The 21,628-nt window shown below is 51.0% G+C and overlaps 1 protein-coding gene across 1 annotated transcript; it reads right to left on the bottom strand.

Annotated features, from left to right (window-relative positions):
* Nucleotides 1–12,840: 12,840 nt before the first annotated feature.
* On the bottom strand, nucleotides 12,841–19,042 carry GAPDH (glyceraldehyde-3-phosphate dehydrogenase). The gene is made up of 12 exons (XM_040437334.1): nucleotides 18,940–19,042; nucleotides 18,821–18,864; nucleotides 16,343–16,442; nucleotides 16,000–16,106; nucleotides 15,464–15,554; nucleotides 15,272–15,387; nucleotides 14,709–14,790; nucleotides 14,468–14,619; nucleotides 14,237–14,315; nucleotides 13,781–13,864; nucleotides 13,322–13,419; nucleotides 12,841–13,060 (listed from the first exon to the last, which is right to left on the bottom strand). The coding sequence occupies exons 2-12, from the start codon at nucleotides 18,838–18,840 to the stop codon at nucleotides 12,991–12,993; spliced, it is 999 nt and encodes a 332-aa protein (XP_040293268.1). The 5' UTR covers nucleotides 18,841–18,864; nucleotides 18,940–19,042; the 3' UTR covers nucleotides 12,841–12,990.
* Nucleotides 19,043–21,628: the final 2,586 nt, after the last annotated feature.

The following is a 21,628-nucleotide window of genomic DNA, read 5'->3' as shown; positions in this document are numbered from 1 at the left end:
ATGCTGACATGTGGCCTAACATCTTCATAAGAGTTCTGATGGAAACCCGCCTGGGTACCAGAAGGAAATCCGCTGCTCTTATTACACGATTTTTCCTTTCCGGAGAAAGAGTCATGTGATCGGAATTAATCACAAACCCCAGAAATTTCCTTGTGGTGGAAGGAAGAATTTCTGACTTGTCCCAATTTATAAGCCAGCCTAGGCGTTGAAGAGTTTGAAGAGCCAGCTGAAGATGAGATTGCAAGATGTCTAGAGTGGCGGCTTTTAAAAGCCAGTCGTCTAAGTATGGGACAATCTCTAGTCCTTGAAGCCTGAGCTGGGCGACAACTGGAGCCACAACCTTGGTGAAGGTGTAAGGGGCGGAGGAGATGCCAAAAGGCAGTACAGCAAACTGGTAGTGCTTCACCACACCATTTATGGATACAGCAACTCTCAGATACTTCTTGTGTGCTGGATGGACGGGAACATAAAGGTACGCATCCTTCAGATCTATGGTGACCATAAGGTCTCCGGGATTCAGAATATTGATTACTGTGCGTATGTTCTCCACCCGGAAGCGCTTTTGCTTGATAAAGCAATTTAGATAGCATAGGTCGATAATCATCCGCCACTCGCCCGACGGCTTTGGGACAAGAAAAACCGGGGAATAGACCCCTCAACCCTGTTCGAGAGGGGGGACCTCCTCTAGAGCTCTCTTTCGGACGTACTGAAGAACAGAGTCCTCCAAGACTAGCTGCTTGTCGTGGGCAAGGGGTTTTGTCAGGATAAACTTCTCCTGAGGGGGGGAAATAAACTCGATTTTGTACCTGGATGTCACTACATCCAAAACCAAGGGATCCGGAATTTCTTGAAGCCAAAAATTCCTGAACAAACTTAAACGTGCTCCGACTGGAGGAGGATTTGGGGATAGTGCCACATGCAGCAGAACTGGAGGGGGTAGGGGAGGGTGACTTGTAGAAGGCTGATGAGAGTCATGGGTCAGCCTTGCAGTCCTTTCCATGACCGCGACCTCTACCGCGTCTGCGGCTCTCAGAGCGTTTCTGGGACCTGGACGAACTCTGATATCCCCCTCCTCTAGCTCTTCCTCGGCCTCGAAAGGTCTGTTGTGAAAAGGGACTTCCCCTTCTTGTCAGCCAAGCTCTCTATCAAGCGATCGAGCTCTGACCCAAACAATCTTCCAGGCTCATATGGGAGACCACACAGATTGAACTTTGAGGTGTAATCTGCCACCCACGGTCTGAGCCAAAGGGGGCGTCTATTGGCTGAAGAAAGAGCCATAGTCTTGGCTGCTTGTTTAAGATGTTGGGGTGCAGCATCACATAGGAGGAGGGTCTTGAATTGGTCCAGGACATAATTTCTGGCCACACCAGATTCTAAATCGGATTGAATCCAAAGGACGCGGGCGCGTATAAAATTCGCTACCTCACTTGATGCGATAGCAACCGATGCTGAGGCAGCTGCAGCAGCATAATTGCGTCTAAGGGTGCATTCCGCTCGTCTGTCCAGGGGGTCCTGGAGATTACTGCCATCATCGGATGGCACGAGGGTTCTCTTAGAAAGTTTAGATATCGCCATATCGACTTTCGAAGGTGGTATCCAAAGATCCGACTCTTTTTCCTGCAGGGGAAACGTTAATTTAAATCTCTTAGTGAGAACCGGACCCTTTTCGGGGTGTTTCCACTCCGTTTTCATTCGTTTCCTTAGAGACTCGTCCACTTTAAAGGCTCTTGGCCTCCTGGAAGTGGACTCTGGAGCTTCCCCTTGCTCAACATCCTGGTCCCTTGACCTGATGGAGTGTAGTAGACGTTGAGTCTTTTTGGCCGGAAAAAGAAAAGCCGAACCCTCATCCTCAGAAGAGGAATCATCCTCGACCAAAATAACCTCTTCGGACATAGAGACAGGACCAGGAGAGGCCTGTCTAGGTCTCTTACCAGAGACCGCATTCCTTATCTCCGTAATGGAAGTATCCATAAATTCCTTCATCCAGGAAAACATATGTAACATCCCAGAGTATGTCACTAAAACTCTTTCCATCTGATGTAATATAACCGTGCATTACCAATGTATGTATTTCTATGCCTGTATTTTATATATTTGCTGTAATTCTCAATGTACACCAGCAGGTGGCAGCAATATGTAGGCAGACCATAGCTAGTTAATAGACCTAGACTGGAATATACCATTCCAGGCTAGCTTCCCCCTATCTGAGGAGGAGTGGAATGTTCCCACATCCTACTTCAAGGGGAGGAAGGAAAGTTCTAGGCAGTGTGCCAGCCACCCCCTGTTGGGGTAGGCTGTGTTGATAGGAGCTCCCAGAAACAGGGACCCCAACCAAGGATCCAAGCCTCTGCTGAGGCCCAAGATCAACCTTCCCAGCCTGAGTCCCTTACCTCAGCTGGTGACCCAAAGAAAGCAGCCATCTACAGAACTATCAGATCTCCAGGAAGAAACCATCATCCCCTGCGAGCAGTTCTGTAAGTAAAGATCCCAAGACAAGGAGAAGATAAGTACCTCCACGGCTAGTCAGACCCAAACCAAGCAGACCACAGACAGAGCAGAAGATAGATACCTGCCAGAATTTATAGGCGTATGTACCAGATGCAGAATAGATATAAATTCCTGCCACATATTGCCAAAACCTGCTGGGATCCTAGACTAAAGCTGTATACTTGTATGGATCAAGAGCTGCATATCATAACATCAAGTAAAGACAAGTTGGACCCTATTATCTGTGTGGAATTCCATCATTCCTCCATTACTCCTATTAACAACACTCAATTTGTTGCATGTGAGCCGGGATACAGGAGTCCAGCCGTACCACAGGTAGGAGACACCGTTGACACTACACATAGATAATATCCCCCTCTGGCATTCCTCACCTGGTACGTGAGCTCATACCATCTTAAAGGGCCCTGCTACAGTACCTGCGCAAGCTGCAACTGGCGTCACGAACTTATATACATAAATACTGACCCACTGCATAGCATCCCCACTGACCCAGTGTCCTGCTCATTGCACATATCACAGACTGTAAGCTCCGTACTGGGAGGCATGGGCCGACAGCCAGGGCAACGATGGAACTCATACGAATCTGGCAATGGAGTGCCACAATTAGAACACACAAGATGCCTCTGTTTTTGCGTAGATTTTCCATGCCCGGAACCTGGAGATGTCATATTGAGGCAAAGTGTAGCACACTAGCAGGATCTCGACTGACCCCCTGAAGTGCAGCTCTGAATGTGACTGGAGTACAATCCTTACTCCTGCCACCCTGAGCTAGGCAGACTGGCTTAAATAGCCAGAGGGCAGAGGTAACCCCCTACCCGGAAGTGAGGTCAGAATGAAAGGCCCGACTCAGCTGAGGCCACATTCTAGAAAGAACTATAAGTAAAATTTTAAAATAATATTAAGTTGGCCACTGCCTCCTGTCATCAGACACGCATCGAGGACAGGAGGTGAAGAAAATCAGATGACGTACTTCCGGGACGCAGCAGGAGCGCTGGCCGCCCTAAGCTTTAAAAAAACAATGCCGAAATGGCACCTACACGAACACAGGGGCCTGGACTCAGGAGGAGATGCCCAAGGGCACCTCAGGAAGTATTCCAAAAATAAAAAAAAAGGCAATAAATTTAAGAAGATGTAAAGAGACTCCAGCTTGGGAGTCTAGCATGTCCTAAGCTCACAGGACAGAAAAAAGCACCTCCTGCCAGGGCGGGGAATCCTATATAGGGGTGGGTTTAATTAGTTAATTAATGATACTTGGCAGTAATTTTCTTTTTTAACAAAAATTCCGCCTGTCCTATATAGGGGTGGGTTTAATTAGTTAATTAATGATACTTGGCAGTAATTTTCTTTTTCAACAAAAATTCCACCTGTTCCGACCAGCTTCACAGGGGAGGAATCCCCACTTGTGTTGCGATTAGGTTGACAGGGAAAACACTGGGTCACACTGACATAGAAAAGGACCTAGGAATTTTAGTGAACAGCAAACTAAGCTGTAGAAACCAGTGTCAGGCAGCTGCTGCCAAGGCCAATAAGGTAATGGGTTGCATCAAAAGGGGCATAGATGCCCGTGATGAGAACATAGTCCTACCACTTTCCAAATCACTAGTCAGACCACACATGGAGTACTGTGTACAGTTCTGGGCTCCTGTGAACAAAGCAGACATAGCAGAGCTGGAGAGGGTTCAGAGGAGGGCAACTAAAGTAATAACTGGAATGGGGGTGTGAGATAGGGATGCAGCTCTCATTGTCTGAACACTGTTTCTGTGATTAAATTAAATGTTCTGGACTGACATTCTGCTGTTTGGCCACAAGATGTCGCTGTTTCCTAACAGCTACAGACTGCACATATACTGTATGTCCATATTCATGAGAGAGGTGGGGTTTACACAAGGTCTGGAGAGGAAAAGAAAAAGACAGAACATCCATTTTAGAGGGAGGTGAAGCTAAGGAGCTGTGTGAGCAGAGAGTCTGATGGCATTCAGGTGTGAGAGCAACCCTCAGATACCAGAGCTGCAGCTGAGTGAAGCTGATCATGTCCAAGACCCTAATCCTGTCCAGAGGAAGGAAGATTGTGGCTAGGAACGCTGACGAGAGCAGAGGAACAAAGCAACATACACTGCGGTACCTCATGCTTGTTGGAGAGACGTTTGTTCTGTTCGGAGTCACCAGCGGATGCAAAGCAGTCACGAGTCGGTAAGATCGTGCACGCACCTCATCACAGTGTTGGCGTATAGAGACTGAGACCAGGCCTGTAGTTAGTTATTTAGTTAGGGTCTCTGTTTGTGTCAGGCCACAAGTGTTAATACTGTTCATTGCAAGGACTCCATAACTTAAAGGGACATTTCAACTTGGAGAGCTAATAATTCCCCCCAAACTCAAGCCAGGCTGACGTTTTGCTCAGAAGAAATACTCAGGCACGTGCTACAGGACCAGTTATGGGAGGGGAAATACTGTAGATCTATGTAATATTGTAAGCTGTTGTGCTGCACCACAGGCTAGCCCGTACCACACTCCCATACAGTGAGTCTTGTTCTTTTAGGGTAATAACAGGTAAGGTGTGACAGTTTAGTTGTGCCTGCCAGTAGGTAAATTACTGCCCTTTCTTCCTGGAACCATCGGAGGGCGCCGTGCTGTGCAGCACAAGGGTCTCAGCCTTCGGGCTGGGTGTGTGTGTATGTAGGGTACATCCCCATGGGGGCTCTGTTGTGTCATCTGCCAAAATTTGACGGTAAAAATATGATGTTGCAGGACTGGACTGAAAGGGTGTGAAGTGCGGTTAGAATGTGTAACCTTACCCCCAAACTACGGGCAGAGGTTGCATTGGGGGCTCAAGAGGGTGACGTCAGATGGACAGTGATGGTAAGGCCCGAATCCGAGAGAGACACCCTAGAGAAAATATTCTCCCTGCTGGAGAGAGCCCAGGGGTCGCGTGCTAAACTAGTGCAGCTGCGGAGCCACTTCTTCAACAGACCACAGCAAGAGGGCAAGACCCTGATGCAGTATTCCAATGCCCTACAGGAGACACTAAATGAAATACAGCGGCGAGATCCAGAGGCCATGGGAGCTTTCCGGGAGGTGGACCGGCTACTACGAGACCAGTTCATAGTGGGGCTCTCCAACAAATTCTTACAGGACAAATTGCAATAGATGACCCGGACGACGCCCGGCATGACATTCTACAGTGTCTACCTAGCCGCCGTGGAGAGAGAGGAAGAGTACAGGAGAGGAGAGAGTAGTCAGTAGCACCCATGCTACAGGAGGTCGGCCTGAATCTGAAGACTCCGAGTCTTTAAAGGATGTGGTCCAGGCCCTGCGGACAGAATGGAGAGAACTTCAGCTGGAAGTGTCCTAGATGAAGGCAGGGTCGCCCCGGCCTCCAGAAATGACCCCAGCCCCCCGGGCCACTCCACCCAGGATGACTCAAGTGCGGGGGCTCGTCAAAAGAGGGCCCCCCCCCCTCTGCTGGGCTTGTCGACAGTACGGCCATATGGCCAGATAGTGCCCCGAACAGATGAAGTCTGAGCCGACGTTAAACTTCCGACGCCCAGCTACTGCGGCGGTACACCACAAGCTAAGCCCTATGCATGAGGAACACGACCTGTATGCCAGCAGCTCCGTTATGGAAGCCGAGTTGGAAGGCCAGAAGGTAGCTGCCTAGTCGATACAGGGTCGGAGTGCACCTTTATGCCTCTGGAGTTCTTCAAAAGACACTTTGGACATATGATGGAGCTGAAAGACGGGAGCGTCATTAGGCTGACAGCTGCCAATACCAGAGAGATGGACGGCTGTTTGGGCAAGATGTCGGCAAGAAGGGCGTCGTGCTGGTGGACCATTCGTCCCGGAGAGGGATGGACATGATGCTAGGTATGAACGTGCTGAGAGACCTAGACCATCAACTCTATGCCAAAGAAGGGCAGTATTGGCAATGGGCCATAACACACCAGCCGACCCAGAAGGTTCTACAGCAGATGGGGAGAAGCTGTAGTCTGCAAAAGAGCAACATGTCCGGTCGGCCCATTGGACACATGAAGGTGCCGAGGAGGACCCCGATGAAGATCCCACCTCGATTCCTCAAACAAATATTGATGCTACCGGTGGGGGCTGGACGACAACTGAATGGACCGGAGGTCCTGATCGAGTTCGCAAGATGGATGAGTGCCTGTACACTGCCTCAATGTTGAAGACTGAGTTAACCGTTCCTGGGAATACCTTGCTGGCCAAAGTTTATGTGTCCGAAGGGGATATTCCTCGACGAAGGAGCTTCACGCTACAGCCAGATAGGAGGTCAGCCTGGACCTATGCTGTAGAGGCCCATCAAAGGGAGACCCCGACAGAGACCCGGGAGTGGAACTTTCGAGTGATCATGGCCCGGATGGGGTGGACTGCAAGACCCTGACTCCAGGACAACAGAAGTTGCTGGAAGACACCCTTTGAGAATTTCAGGAGGCATTCTCGAGACATGATGAGGACTTTGGGTGTGCTTCCACCATCGAACACGAAATCCCCACCAGCGATGCTGCACCGATCAGTGAACGTTACCGGCAAATCCCACCTAAAATGTACCAGGAGGTGAAGGATATGGTGGCCAGCATGTTGGAAAACCAGGTGATCCAGGAGAGTCAAAGTCCTTGAGCTGCTCCAGTAGTCTTGGTGCGTAAGAAAGATGGGAGTCTCCGGTTCTGCGTGGATTATCGGAAGCTGAATGCCCAGACCGTCCGAGGTGCCTAACCCCTTCCATGGATTGAGGAGTCGTTGTCCGCCCTGAGTCATGCAAAGTTTTTCTCGACTCTTGACCTGGCCAGTGGGTATTGGCAGGCACCGGTGACCAAAAGGACAAAGTGAAGACAGCCTTCATCCTACCTATGGGACTCTAAGTTCAACCGGATGCCATTCAGCCTTTCCAATGCCCCAGGAACATTCCAGCGGTTAATGAAGCACTGTCTGGGAAATCTCAACTTCAAGTCGGTATTGATATACCTGGACGACATATTAGTGTTTGGGGCCTCCTTTGAGGATCACCTCCAGAAGCTGTGACAGGTCCTAAGACAGCTGCGAGACCATGGGCTCAAGATCAAGCCCAAGAAGTGCCAACTGTTTCAACAGCAGATAGAGTATTTGGGACATTTAGTCACCCAGGAGGGGGTAAAGCCAGCCAGGTGGAGGCCAGCCAGAAGTGGGCCCAGCGGAGTACACTACGAGAGGTGCTTGCGTTCATGGGACTGGCCGGCTACTACAGGAGGTTTATATCCAAATTTGCTCATGGGCCCGTTAAACGAGTTATTAAGGGGCACTGCAGGGGGCCCAAAGAATCGTCCCATTGAGTGGGGACCACGGCAGCAAGAGGCCTTTGAAGCAGTGGAGGGGCTGACCAGTGCCCCAATTCTGGCTGGGTTCGACACCCCATTCCTGCTGTACACTGACGAAAGTCTACATGGTCTGGGGGCCGTGTTATCCCAAGTCCAGGATGGACGTGAGAGAGTCATTGCCTATGGCAGCAGGTCTCTGAAGGAGTCAGAGCTCAACCCTGACAACTATAGCTCCTTTAAATTGGAACTACTGGCACTGGTGTGGGCCATGACCTAAAGGTTCACAAAATACCTGACAGGTGCAGAGGTGACCGTGATGACGGTTAACAACCCGTTAGCACATCTGGAGAATGCCAAACTCGGCGTGCTTGAGCAGAGGTGGATGGCTCGCCTTTCTAAGTACCAATACCACATCAAGTTCCGGTCAGGTAGGGAGAACGGCAACGCCGACGCACTCTCTCGAGTCCCCGTGGGGAGCTAGATGACACTGAAACTCCTGACCTTGGTCGATTACCTTTTTTCCAGGACGTGGCACATTCAAGTGGGGTGGCGTCCGGTGTGCCCATGGTGCTGGGAAAGACCTTGGCTGATTGGGAGAGCGTCAAGAATGGCTGCCCGGACCTGTGGGAAAGACATTGGCTGATTGGAAGAGCGTCAAGAATGGCTGCCCGGACCTGTGGAAAGTGAAAGAATGGGTCTGGACCAAGAACTGACCTCGGCCAGAAGAGCGGGCTCGTCTGACTTCAGAGGGCCAAAAGTTGTTGAGGCAGTGGGATAAGCTGACTGTTACCCAGTGCCTCCTGTGTCGGACCATATATTTGCAGTCAGAGCTGCAGTACCAGCAAAAGATTGTCATCCCCATGTCATTCGGAACGGAGGCCGCCCGGGAAGCCCAAGAGAGGGGCACCTATTTCGGGGAGCGACAAAACGCTCAAGTGGCTCCAACGGCTGGTATACTGTCCAGATCTGGCAGACATGGTGGCCGAGGCATGTCTTGAGTGTCGGCCCTGTGGGCTGAGTAAGAGTACTGAGCAATGAGCTCCTATCCAGGCCATCCGGACCTCAGCGCCCCTAGAGCTCCTTATGATTGGTTATGTACAGATTGGGTACCCTACCTCGGGACACTCGTACTGTCTAGTCATGGCAGATCATTTCACAAAGTATGTGGTGGCTGTACCCACCAGAGACCAAACACATTATACAGGTGTTCGGGTGTCCACGGCAGGATACATTTGGATCAGGAGGCATATTTTCATGGTACTCTAATGAATGAGTTGTACCAACTGTACGGGATCGAACGTTCCCGCACCACCCCCAGGGAAACTGAGCGTGCGAGTGATTCAACCGCACCTTGCTCCAGATGCTGCAGACTCTGGAGGACAGCCAAAAGGCTTATTACTGGGGGCACAATGTAGGCATATTACTGGAGGGCACAATGTGGGCATAATGTAGGCATATTACTGGGGGGCACAATGTAGGCATATTACTGGAGGGCACAATGTAGGCATATTACTGGAGGGCACAATGTGGGCATAATGTAGGCATATTACTGGGGGGCACAATGTAGGCATGTTACTGGAGGGCACAATGTAGGCATATTACTGGAGGGCACAATGTGGGCATAATGTAGGCATATTACTGGAGGGCACAATGTGGGCATATTACTGGAGGGCACAATGTGGGCATATTACTGGAGGGCACAACGTAGGCATATTACTGGAGGGCATAATGTGGGCATATTACTGGAGGGCACAATGTGGGCATATTACTGGAGGGCACAATGTGGGCATATTACTGGAGGGCACAATATGGGCATATTACTGGAGGGCACAATATGGGCATATTACTGGAGGGCACAATGTGGGCATATTACTGGAGGGCACAATGTGGGCATATTACTGGAGGGCACAATGTGGGCATATTACTGGAGGGCATAAATACTGCGCGGTGCCCAAAGCGTGCCGCACAATGAGTCCCTCTGTTTGTTTACAAGGTTGGGAGGTATACATGTCACCTGTAAAAACTGCATTTAATGTGTACAGTGCTCACAGGAATCATCTGCAAAATATCCTCAGTAAAGTACAATGGACTTGTTGCACCTAAATCCGGCCATTGTGTGCACCCACAGCACTTCCCTGCTTTTCACCTACAAACATACCAACAAGGGCACCCCACCTAACACCAAAGCGAAGAAAGGTTGCACCCTTCCTATCACTGCATGGCCCAAGGAGTGTCTGACCTGTGAGTACAACTACCCCCAACCTTCACACGATCCCTGGGTTGCTATGGGAAACTGCGCCACTTTTGACAAATCTTCACCAGACTAGGATTGGAGCCTGTGCTGTGCAGTGAGTGACCAGCAGGTGTCGCTGTTTCTCCTGTGCCCAGGAGAAGCTGATCAGTTATGGCGGAATTATTCATAGATCTGAATGCATTGTAATTCCAGGCACACGCCCAGGTCCTTGAAATGTGTCTCAGGAGCTGGAAACCACAAGATGGACCCACACTGAAGTCAGAAAAAGGCTGAGGGGGGGGGGGGGGGGGGGGGATGTGGCCAAAGTGATGCCCAGGGAACATTATAGAGATAAATTGTGAAATGGCGCCTCCAGTCCTAACAGGATGATTGAAGGTATATCTGCCAAAACGCTGCCCCCTGCAGTCTGGGAAGGGTACTGCCTCAGGAAGTGTTCTCCCTCTGTGTGTCGCAGTTATGTACAAGCCTCGTGGTCATAATGGTAGATTCCAAACCGGCGAGGACAGTCGGTGTAGTCACAGCTTCACCGGGCACATGTTACGGTACTTGTAATTGTGCTTATAATGCACTTAGTCCTCGGATATCTACTCTTATGCTTCTATGTTGTGCCATTCCTTTCTAGCCGTTATGAATGAATTCCTAACAATTTGCAATGAAGGTCCAGATGGGTGTTACTGCACATTCTGACCCTGGCAGCACTGATTGGATAGTGTCAGACTGTGCATGGACACCACCCCCCACTGGTAACACTCATCTGGACCTTCATTACAAATGCATAGGAATTTATCCAAAACTTCTAGCAGGAATAATAAAGGACTGGCACAACATAGAAGCATCCAGAATTATTACACGGTGAAGGCAGGTAGTTACTAAAACAGACATGTCAGGAGAGGGGATGGGTGCTCCAAGTAGACCTGGGCTGTTCCAGAAACTTGGTTCTCCCTATTCAGCCCCTGTAATCCACCATCGAGCTACATGTCGATAGGGACAGTGAAAAGCGTAATAAATCCTCTCCTCCCTCCGCGTGCTGTGGTTTTATATTGCACAGCTCCATGTAGAATTTACTGTATAGGCATCACCGACACCTCATAAAAAGGAACAGAAAGCCTGTTGTCAGGCCCCTGCCTCCCCCCCCCCTCCTCTCACTGCCGAGAACAGGAAGAGGCGAGATCTCAGGAGCTACGTGCGGCCGGACCACCACCGGAGGGAGGCAGAACAGCGCCAGGCCTCGGGCAAGAACCAGCAGCTCTAAGGCTCAAACATATACAGAGTCTGGACACGAGGTCACCCCCCCAAATAGCACAAACGAGGCATGCATGTGTAGGACGGGATCAGCAGCCTTCGGCACTCCCACAGAAGTGAATGGAGCATGCTGGGAGTTGTAGTTTCAGGACACCTAGAGTGTCAGGCCGCTCATCCCTGGTGCAGGATAGCACAGCCTGGTGCCATTTATAGCACTGCTGAGAAATATATATGTGCGATTCATGCAGTACTCTAGTATGATACTCCTTCTGGGAAGGGGGGGGGGGGTCTTTAAAGGGAGTCTCATCCATTTTGCTCATATCGCACTGCAGGTCACATACACCATTTACAAATGGTTCACTTTCATTGCCTTGTCTGCTGCTCCAAAAACAAAAACCATATGCAAATAAGCTCACAAGCACGGGGAAGGGGGGGCACAGCGTCAATTGCTTCCCCCCCCCCATAAGGGCCCCAGGTGTTAATCAGCAATAGCGCCTCTACCAGCCTTGCACCCTCTCAAATCCAGTACCAAAATCCTGTGCACGTTTCTGCTGCACCATACCAACAGGGCAGTGGCATCGGTGAAAGAAAAGCAAGTGTGCAGGACTTCAGTAGCGTACTAGGTTGTCGGCGAGTAACACCAGGGGTCCGGGCCCTTACAGCAATAGACAACGTGCAGTTCCATCTGCATGTGGCTTCAAAAGGTCATTTTTGGACCACGAGATGTTTTAGGACAAGCTGCTCAGATGAGCTGGGAGGTACATGTCCAATTATCGCAGCACAGACCAGTGTGCCCATTCATCCTGGATTCTAGAGGGCACAGTGCCATTTGGGAGGATACTGGAGACCTGGGTAATAGGAGAAGTGGCTCCTAAAACTCCAGCCAGCACTTTGGCAGTCAAGAGTGCCCCTCGTTACAAGTCTCAACCTGACTAAGCTGGCACCATGCCACCTACAGAGGAATGCCACTGGGTAGTCATCTCACCATGACATTCCTCAAAGGATCAGCTTTCACATTGGAGAATCTGGAGAATCCCTTCAAGCAGGTAATAAAACTGAAGTGGGGGGGGGGGGGGGGGGGGGTGCACAACACAAATGGACCATTTGCAGCAGCTCCTTCTCTAGGTTGGGTGGGTTCCCAGTTCAGACACCCGTTTCCCATAAGGGGTCCCCAGGTCAGAAGCTTCATGCCTAGGAATATTTGGTCGCATGGGATCCCAGGAGTGTCATATTGATCTCCTCATGATAGACCCCCCCTGCTGATAATGACCTGACACCCGACGAGTGTGGTGGCCCCTTCCTAGGTGTGACATCACGGTACATGAGGTCTAGGTGCAGCTCAGCCCCAATCAAGTGAATGGCCCTGGACTGCAATGCCAAGCAGCCACTATGATGTACAGCGCATCCTGCAGCACCGGGAGATCTCGATCTCCTTCTCCTCTCCCCTCCCCCCCCCCGGTCTCATTTTAAGGATAGGATACAAAAGTGAAAAATCAGACAATTCTCCCCCAGTACAGACACAAGATGCAGAGGTTCAGTGTTTCACAATTTATTTAACACAGAAACTGACAGACAGACTAGCAGGGGGTGACTCTGGGCCCCTTCAGTGACAGTGGAGACATCACTGGGTGAAACATTGGGCCCTGCAGTGACAGGAGAGGGGTTGACTTCCATGATGACACTTTACTCCTTGGTGGCAATGTACGCTATGAGGTCCACAACACGTTGGCTGTATCCAAATTCGTTGTCATACCTGCAAGAGAGAGTTTGCACAATGAGAGTCACTGATGTGGCCAAGTGCGCCTCTAGAATGGAGTTAGTGGAACATCTGGGCTCCAGCAGACGTCAGAATTTAAAAACCATGGACCTGCAGAGATTGTTGGCGATCCCACAAGTTAGAGGGACCAGCCAGACGGCCCCAGTCCATGGCACATGTAGTTCAATGTGGTCCGTTGCTTCCAGTTATCAGAAACTGGATCCATTACAATAGCCTCAGATTCCCTTTAAGACTCACCAAGAGATCAGTTTAACAAAGTGGTCGTTCAGTGAAATTCCAGCGCCAGCATCAAAGATGGAGGAGCAGGTACAACCATTGAAGTCAGATGAGACAACCTGGGGGGTGGAAATGAGAACATTAAGCCTTTGTCCAGTCTGGGGCACCTACGGGTTATCACTAGGACTTGCCACAAGCATCAGACAGGTGCAGATTCTGACTCCAGGACAGCACTCCCCAAAGCCAACAGATGGTCACCCTCCAGTCACTACTATGGGAGCCCAGAGAATGAGCATGCTCACTTTGCCATTTTTTGGAAGTCCCAAACCAGTGAGGAAAGGATGGCACAAATGCATGGCATGTCCAGCTTCCTTGAGGGCCCATGCAGACACCGGAACCCCACAGCTGTGACATTGGTAATATGCAGCTAGTGTCCCATTAGTACAGGTTAGTCATATACATGACCCAAGCTGAACGCACCTCATCCTCCGTGTATCCCAGGATGCCCTTCATTGGGCCTTCAGCCGCCTTCTTTACTGCAGCCTTAATGTCTTCATATTTGGCCTGAAAATTGAGAGCAAGACAGATTAAAGGGGTTTTCCAGTACAGACAAGTTGAACCATGCTGGAGTAGATTTCCTTCTAATTGCTACAATCAGTATATGGACTGACTCGACCAACTCCATGCATAGGGCTACAAAAATTGGAAGGCGAGCTGGAAACCAACCCTTACTTTTCTAGACAAACTCTTGGTGGTCTGACAACTGGCACCCCACCCATCCAGTTGGCAGAAGACTCCAAACCATCCCCCAGCTCCCATACCAATGACGTGAGCTCCAGTAGACCAGCACAGTCCGTGGGGTGCTGGACCAATATGCTGTAGAGAGTCCTGTAACACCCCTTTAACTTCAGGCTTGAAAGAATTTGCATTACTTACTGGTTTCTCCAAGCGGGCAGTCAGGTCAACAACTGACACATTGGGAGTAGGGACTCTGAGGGCCATACCAGTGACCTTCCTGTAAGACAAATAGAGAAGCTTCAGCGTACGGTGCAAACCTACCCAGTCTCCCATCTCCATATTCTCAAACACCCCCCCCACATACAGCAGCCAAGTCCCCACTTAAAGCTATAGACAAACTGCCTGGCCCAGGATGAAGCAGAGCCATACCCGTTCAGGGCTGGGATGACTTTGCCTACAGCCTTAGCTGCACCAGTTGATGCTGGGATAATGTTCTGTGCTGCACCCCTGCCATCACGCCACATCTTTCCAGATGGTCCATCCACAGTCTTCTGGGTAGCAGTGTAAGCATGGACTGTGGTCTGAAAGGAGAAGCAGTGATTAGGAACCATTTAATCCTGACAATCATGGGTTATCTGAGGTGTTTGGTAGGTGGTGGGGGTTTACATACCATCAAGGCCTCCACAATGCCAAAGTTGTCATGGATGACCTTTGCAAGAGGAGCAAGGCAGTTTGTGGTGCAGGAGGCATTGCTGCGGAGAAGAGCAGAAAGTATTAACGTAGGTCACTGTCCATGCCACTATAAGCAGCAAGTAGACAGTCCCCTTACCAATGTGTTCCTGAACCACCTCAACATGGTTACAGGTCTGTGCAAGATGCCCAAGTAGTACCTTCAGACAGAACCACATGTAGCCTATTCAATCCTCAGACGGTGTGCTCGAGGCATGAGTATTACCCTACAGGAATCACTAAATTCTAGTGTTCATAGTCTGCAGACAGGGACTTACCTGTAGTTGGTGCTTTGAGACAAGATCAAGACCAGTGGGACAGGGACTATTGGGAGTGACTGCACCAACCACATGTCAATTACACTCCAGCAGACCACGCATTATATAGGCCACAAGCAGAGAAAACCTGAAGCTCATGGACACCCCCCAACCCACTACCTTCCATAGGTGGTCAAATGACTAATGGACCTTCTTAGGAACCAGTACAACACCCAACTATAGTTACCTGATAACCTTCAAGGAGTTGTCATAGGTTTCATGGTTGACCCCAACAACAAACATGGGAGCATCGGCTGATGGGGCAGAGATGATGACACGCTTGGCACCTCCTTTCAAGTGAGCCTGAAGGAGACAGACTGGATGAGTTATGAGGCACAGGTTTTGTGCTAGCATTAGAAGAGCTGTTGAGGACACTTACTGAGGCCTTATCGATGGTGGTGAAGACCCCGGTGGACTCAACCACATAGGTAGCGCCAGCATCAGCCCATTTGATGTTAGCTGGGTCACGTCTACAAGAGAACAAAGGGTTACGAGTCAGTTCTAACTTCTCTGGGACCTCAAGAGACACTAATGGTTTTTGGCCTGTGGGAAGACATTACTTCTTGGACGGCAGCCATAGGGGAAGTGTTAGTGCAATCTGACTCCATGTTCATAAATGGATATGACAGGCTGTGGGGAATGTCTTGGCAGAAACTACTTACCTGCAGTACCCCAACACTGCGGCTTAAATGCCAGTACTGTCCCCAGCAGGCTTTGGTAGATTGGCAGCTGTAGTAAAAGCCTCCACAATACTCAGTTGGGAGGGGGACCCCCACTCATCTGCACCCTTGATCAAGGACATGGCCAGGAACACACGATGCCTCCAGAGGCCAGACACCATGCAGTTGGGGGGGGGGGGGGGGGGGGGGGGGGGAATCCATAATTTGGAGGGCCAGCACAGGCGACTATACTCACTCCTGAAATACTGTGATGGCGTGTCCATCGATCACTAGTTTTCCGTTTTCAGCTTTAACTTCTCCCTTGAAGCGTCCATGAGTGGAATCATATTTGAACATGTAGACCTGAGGAAGGCATACAATGAGTGTTAATAAAGCTGCCGTTACACACCAGGCCCGACACCACAGCCAACCTACAAAGAAGCTGCCAGTCTACCCAACCCCCTTTAGGCAAGACGAGCTACTGAAATGTGAGACCACACTGCCACCTGCAGGTGGTTACTTAGCATTACAGCAAGAGCTAAATGCCAGCCAAACCTTGCACAGCAGTTTCAAGCATCTGCGAGGCACTGCCAACATACCATGTAGGGCAGATCAATGAATGGATCATTGATTGCAACAATGTCTACTTTTCCAGACATAATTCCAGCGCGGGTGACCAGACGCCCGATGCGGCCAAATCTGTAAGAGAGAGAGTACAGGTGTGAAAGACAAGTTAAGGCCATTAGTATTGGTGTAAAGCTGCTGCATCACCGATCATGTATAGGGACCGGTAAGGCCACAAGGGAGACCTGGTCCATACATAGTCTTAGAATTGCCTCACCTTATACATACAATAATCAGCTTACAGAACACTGCAAAAATCCAGCTGTCCTGCTCAAGAAACAGCACCCCCCCACCATAGGTTGTGTTGTATTGCAGCACTGCACCATAGAAATCAATAGAGCAGAGCTGCAGTAATACAACCTGTGGATGGAAGGGGGGGGGGGGGGGGGGGTTTCTGGAAGAGATCTGCCCTGCACAATCCCTTCGAGTCAGGCGTGTCAAACTCCTGGCCCTCCAGCTGTTGCAAAACTACAACTTCCAGCATGCCCTGATAGCCGTAGGCTGTGTGAGCATGAAGAAAGCCGAGGGCCAGGAGTTTGACATGTGCGCTTTAAGCTACAGGCTATAAAGTAATAAAACTGTATAAATCTACAGACAATAAGCATTACATGATGGGAAAGTAGTCCAACATCAGCGCTCACATGCTTACGGAATATGCAACTCATCCCTGCAGGGCCAAGGATGGCTCGGCAGGCCTCAATTTTCATATTCAAATACATTTCTTAATGTGCCCCCTAAGGAAGGGGAGCGGGGGTGATCCTGGGGTGTCTGGGAGGAGACCCCCCATCCTTTTTTTTTTACACAAATCCCGCATGTGCAACGCACTCGCCATTCACTTTTATGGGAGTTCTAAGAGCCAAGCAAGTGCAGAAGTGAGGAGTGTGGTGGCAGCGTTAGCTTTTGGGGGGGGTAGGATATGCCACCCAACATGATTGGCTGCAGCAGCGAGAAGTATATGATCCTGGGGGTAAGTGACTGGCAGCAGTCACAGGCTTATATGTGATTTCATCACTGCAGAAGAATAAGGCTAGGGTCACTAGCGGCAAGGAACTCCAGCGGGTGAACAGCCTGTCAGATCCGTGCTGTCGCTAGTGCACATGGGCCCCCGGACTACTGCTCTGGCTCCATTGACTATCAGCCGCACAGCAAACACATTGTAGTTTTATTACAGCCGCCTCCCCGCATGTTTGTTGTGTTGCCGCCAGAACGCCATCCATGTACTTTGTTTTTAAAAACCTCCATGTACTTTCACAGACCCTGCCCACCCCTTTAAGGCCATGGAAGTCTGAGCTCATACAGCTTGGCCCGGCAGGGTCTTCTGGATGATTGGGCACCTAAGCCCCGAGCATAAACTTTCCCAGGGACCTGAATAAACACTTCAGATCCAGATGCAGGTGCAATGCCCTGCAGGGCTGTTCAGTGCAAGCACTGGCTGCAGAACAACGCCTCCCAGGCTGGAGCAAAGTTCACGGCTGAGTGTGCAAAGTGTGAACAAACAGGAAGACACGGCGGCGGATGAAGTCCGGCTGGGAAACAAGGGGGGCCGTGTAAGGACCCAGTGTCACAGCACAACTAGATGACAGGGCAGCCAAATCACACACCCCAGTAACCAGGAGATGAGCCTGCCCCCTCCTCCTCCCTGCCCCGGCAGCTGGCATTCCTCTATTAATAGGAGACCTACTTTACACTGCAGGGAGAGGGGGTGAGAGCAGCTCTCAGCAGAGGTCACCCCATTCACATAACTACCACTGGAATATTTAGAAGAGCTGATGAGCCCCCCCATCCATCTACGTGCAGCACCGGCAGGACATGAGTCAGCTTCCGCACGCTTGTGCAAGCTCTGGTCGTGTGGGGAGGAGGAGACGGCAGAGGCACACCCCCGTACATGAGGCAGGTATGAGGTGAGGGACCAGAGCCCCCCCCCCCCCCCCCCCCCTCCAAAAGGAACAGATGACCTGGATGAGACCACGACCTTGAGATGTCCTTGCAGTGCATCAGATGGGGGGGGGGGGGGCACACAGGGATTACACCGCACATCATCCACCTCCCTGCAGAACACTGGGGACACACGCAGTAACTGCAGAGGGAGATGGTGGGTGTGACTCAGGGGGACGTGACAAGAGCCGCATTGGCAGGGGTTAACAAAGCAGCCATCTTAAGAGCTTGCATGTGCAGTGGACCAGGAGCCAAGTGCTCCCCCCATCACCTACTGCCCCAGGAGAGCAGACACCACCCCTACTCACCATCACGGTCTTTGTATAGCCAACCCCTTGTTCACCATACATCACTGAAGCATAGTTCCCAATAAAGCTACAGGTCCTAGGTGCCCCCCCAACAGGACCCACCCCCCTCTAAGTGGTCTTCTTACAGCCAGTACCTAAACTCAGTCCCCTATTTAACCCTCTAATGGCAGAGCCACAATCCACCTGAGGGTCAATGGGAGCCGCACTCACCCGTTGATGCCAACCTTCATGATTGCTGCCTGTAGTTTCTGCTCCTACAAAAGAGAACAGAGATTAGGCACCACAGAGAGGACGCGAGGACCAGCCCGCCAGGCGCCCCATACACCAACCTCTCAGAAGTCCTGCTGCAGAGTGAGGAACTGCGAGCAGAGCCGCCTTATATACTCAGCCTGGTGATTGACAGCGCCTTCCCCGCCCACCAACAGCTCCCCGCCAATCACCGCCCGCTGAGTCACACAGTCGCTTGGCACCTTCTGTCATCTGTAGAGCGGACTACGTGCTGCCGTATTGGCGCTGATAGACGCGCATTCTCTTCCTCCTCTTACTGTACGGCGGTCGCCCCGTTTTCTGATTACCGTAATGTTCTTTCCTGTGATATAAGTATATGGCACTCCCATCCCCCGTGGTGTCTACGTTCTTCCTCCATCCCTGGATCTTATTGCTCCCTGCCCCCTCTTTCATGAGATTGCAGCATCTATTTCACCCTGTGACACCATTCAGTTTTCCCGTCTCATCAGAGTCATAAATCTGTATATGTGACATTAGAATAAAATATGGACCCCCCCTCCACCACTATGGGGGTCTTTTACTAAGATGGCTACGCCAGTTTTTACAGTACGATGTTGGGGGTCATTTCTGAACATTTTTATGCCTGTTTTTGGGGTAAATATGTTGCACGACTCTATGAATGCCACTGGCGCGCCGACGTCAGTAGTGGTGGGCCGTGCCCCTCTAAATTCACCAATATTTACGTCTGGAGACAGGCGTAAATGTTGGCGAAAAACGACTCCAGCCAGGGGCCGGTCTAGTTTTTCCAAATGCGCCCTGATGTCTCAATAGTGCAGCCTCAGGCTTTGGGCCTGTAATATCAACTGATCATATCTTAGCAAGGAAGACACGACCAGAAAACATTTTCATGGGGTTTTCCTTAAAATCGCCCCAACAAGGAATGGGGTTATGGGAATGTACGGACATCGGGCATTCCTGGGTTTAGAGGGCGGGCAGTGACTTCATTTTGTGGGACTGAAATGACAGAGCTATAATATGGTCCCCTGGGGGTGCACGTGAACCTCTGTTTTAGGCTCCGTGCCCGTGCTGCGGGCACCGTGGGGCAGCCGCATGCAGACCGCTGACCCATTTACTTGAATGGGGTCCGCGATCCGCATCAGATTGTCCGCACCGCAAAAAAGTAGTGCATGCGCTACTTTTTTGCGGTGCGGCGGCATGGCCAGAAACACCACGGAAGCAGTCCGTGGTGCTTCCGTGGGGTTCCGAACTGTGCCTCCGTTCCGCATCTCCGTGATTGCTGACCCATTTAAGTGAATGGGTCCGCGATCCGCATGCGGCTGCCCTATGGCCTGTGCCCGTGCATTGCGGACCGCAATTTGAGGTCTGCAGCACGGGCACAGAGCCCTAACGTTCGTGTGCATGTAGCCTAAGGCTGGGGCTACACGGCGACACCTGTCGCGGCCGGGATCGCTGAGTCGCGGTAATCCTATAGAAGCGTCAATTTTGACGTAAATTTGTTTTCCCTTAGTCCTAACAGCAGCACAAGTGGGGTATTTGCCCCTGTGAAGCTGGTCAGGACAGGCGGAATTTTTAATGAACAAAAATTTCTGCCTAAGTATCCTAATTCAGTGGTCCCCAACCTTTTTTGCACCAAGGACCGGTTTCATGCAAGACAATTTTCCCAGGGACCGGGTGGGGGGGAAGGGGGCGGGGGTTCTGGGGCGGGGCTTAGGGGGTGGGGGGGCCGACTGATTCACGCGCGCAACAAAAAACAAGGTGCATATTAAAATATATAACACTATATAATGACTATATAAACTGACTATGGTCTCTGCTGCACTGGTCTCTGCTGCACTGGTCTCTGCTGCACTGGTCTCTGCTGCACTGGTCTCTGCTGCACTGTACCGTATTTTTCGCCCTATAAGATGCACCTAGGTTTTAGAGGAGAACAATAAGAAAAAAATATCTTTCATTACACCTCAGGTCAGACCAGCAATCAGACCCCCAATGTTAATCAGACCTCAGATCAGACCCCCAATGGCTCAGATCAACCCCCAAACCTTTAGCCATCTATCAGCCCCCAATGTCAGCCATAACCCCCCCCCCCCCCCCCAATGTCAGCCATAACCCCCCCCCCCGATGTCAGCCATAAACCCCCCAATGTCAGCCATAAGCCCCCCAATGTCAGCCATAAGCCCCCCAATGTCAGCCATAAGCCCCCCATTAGCCCCTCATGTCAGCCATAAGCACCCCATTAGCCCCTCATGCCAGCCATAAGCCCCCCATGTCAGCCATAAGCCCCCCATTAGCCCCTCATGTCAGCCATAAGCACCCCATTAGCCCCTCATGCCAGCCATAAGCCCCCCATTAGCCCCTCATGTCAGCCATAAGCCCCCCATTAGCCCCTCATGTCAGCCATAAGCCCCACATTAGCCCCTCATGTCAGCCATTAGCCCCTCATGTCAGCCATAAGCCACCCATTAGCCCCTCATGTCAGCCATAAGCCCCCCATTAGCCCCTCATGTCAGCCATAAGCCCCCCATTAGCCACTCATGTCAGCCATAAGCCCCCCATTAGCCACTCATGTCAGCCATAAGCCCCCCATTAGCCCCTCATGTCAGCCATTAGCCCCTCATGTCAGCCATAAGCCCCCATTAGCCCCTCATGTCAGCCATAAGCCCCCCATTAGCCCCCATGTCAGCCATAAGCCCCCCATTAGCCCCCATGTCAGCCATAAGCACCCCATTAGCCCCTCATGCCAGCCATAAGCCCCCCATTAGCCCCTCATGT

The sequence above is a fragment of the Bufo bufo genome, chromosome 6 (assembly GCF_905171765.1).
Source record: "Bufo bufo chromosome 6, aBufBuf1.1, whole genome shotgun sequence".
Classification (NCBI taxonomy): Eukaryota; Metazoa; Chordata; class Amphibia; order Anura; family Bufonidae; genus Bufo; species Bufo bufo.
Note: the sequence above shows the minus strand (reverse complement) of the source record. Positions and strands in the feature narration are given on the sequence as shown.

Coding starts and splice junctions, on each gene's coding strand:
- GAPDH (XM_040437334.1), bottom strand. CDS start 18,840: ATGAAGGTTGGCATCAACGG. Junction 16,107..16,342: donor TCATTGATCTGCCCTACATG/GTATGTTGGCAG, acceptor TGCCTTCCTCAG/GTCTACATGTTCAAATATGA. Junction 15,388..15,463: donor CCACCATCGATAAGGCCTCA/GTAAGTGTCCTC, acceptor TGTCTCCTTCAG/GCTCACTTGAAAGGAGGTGC.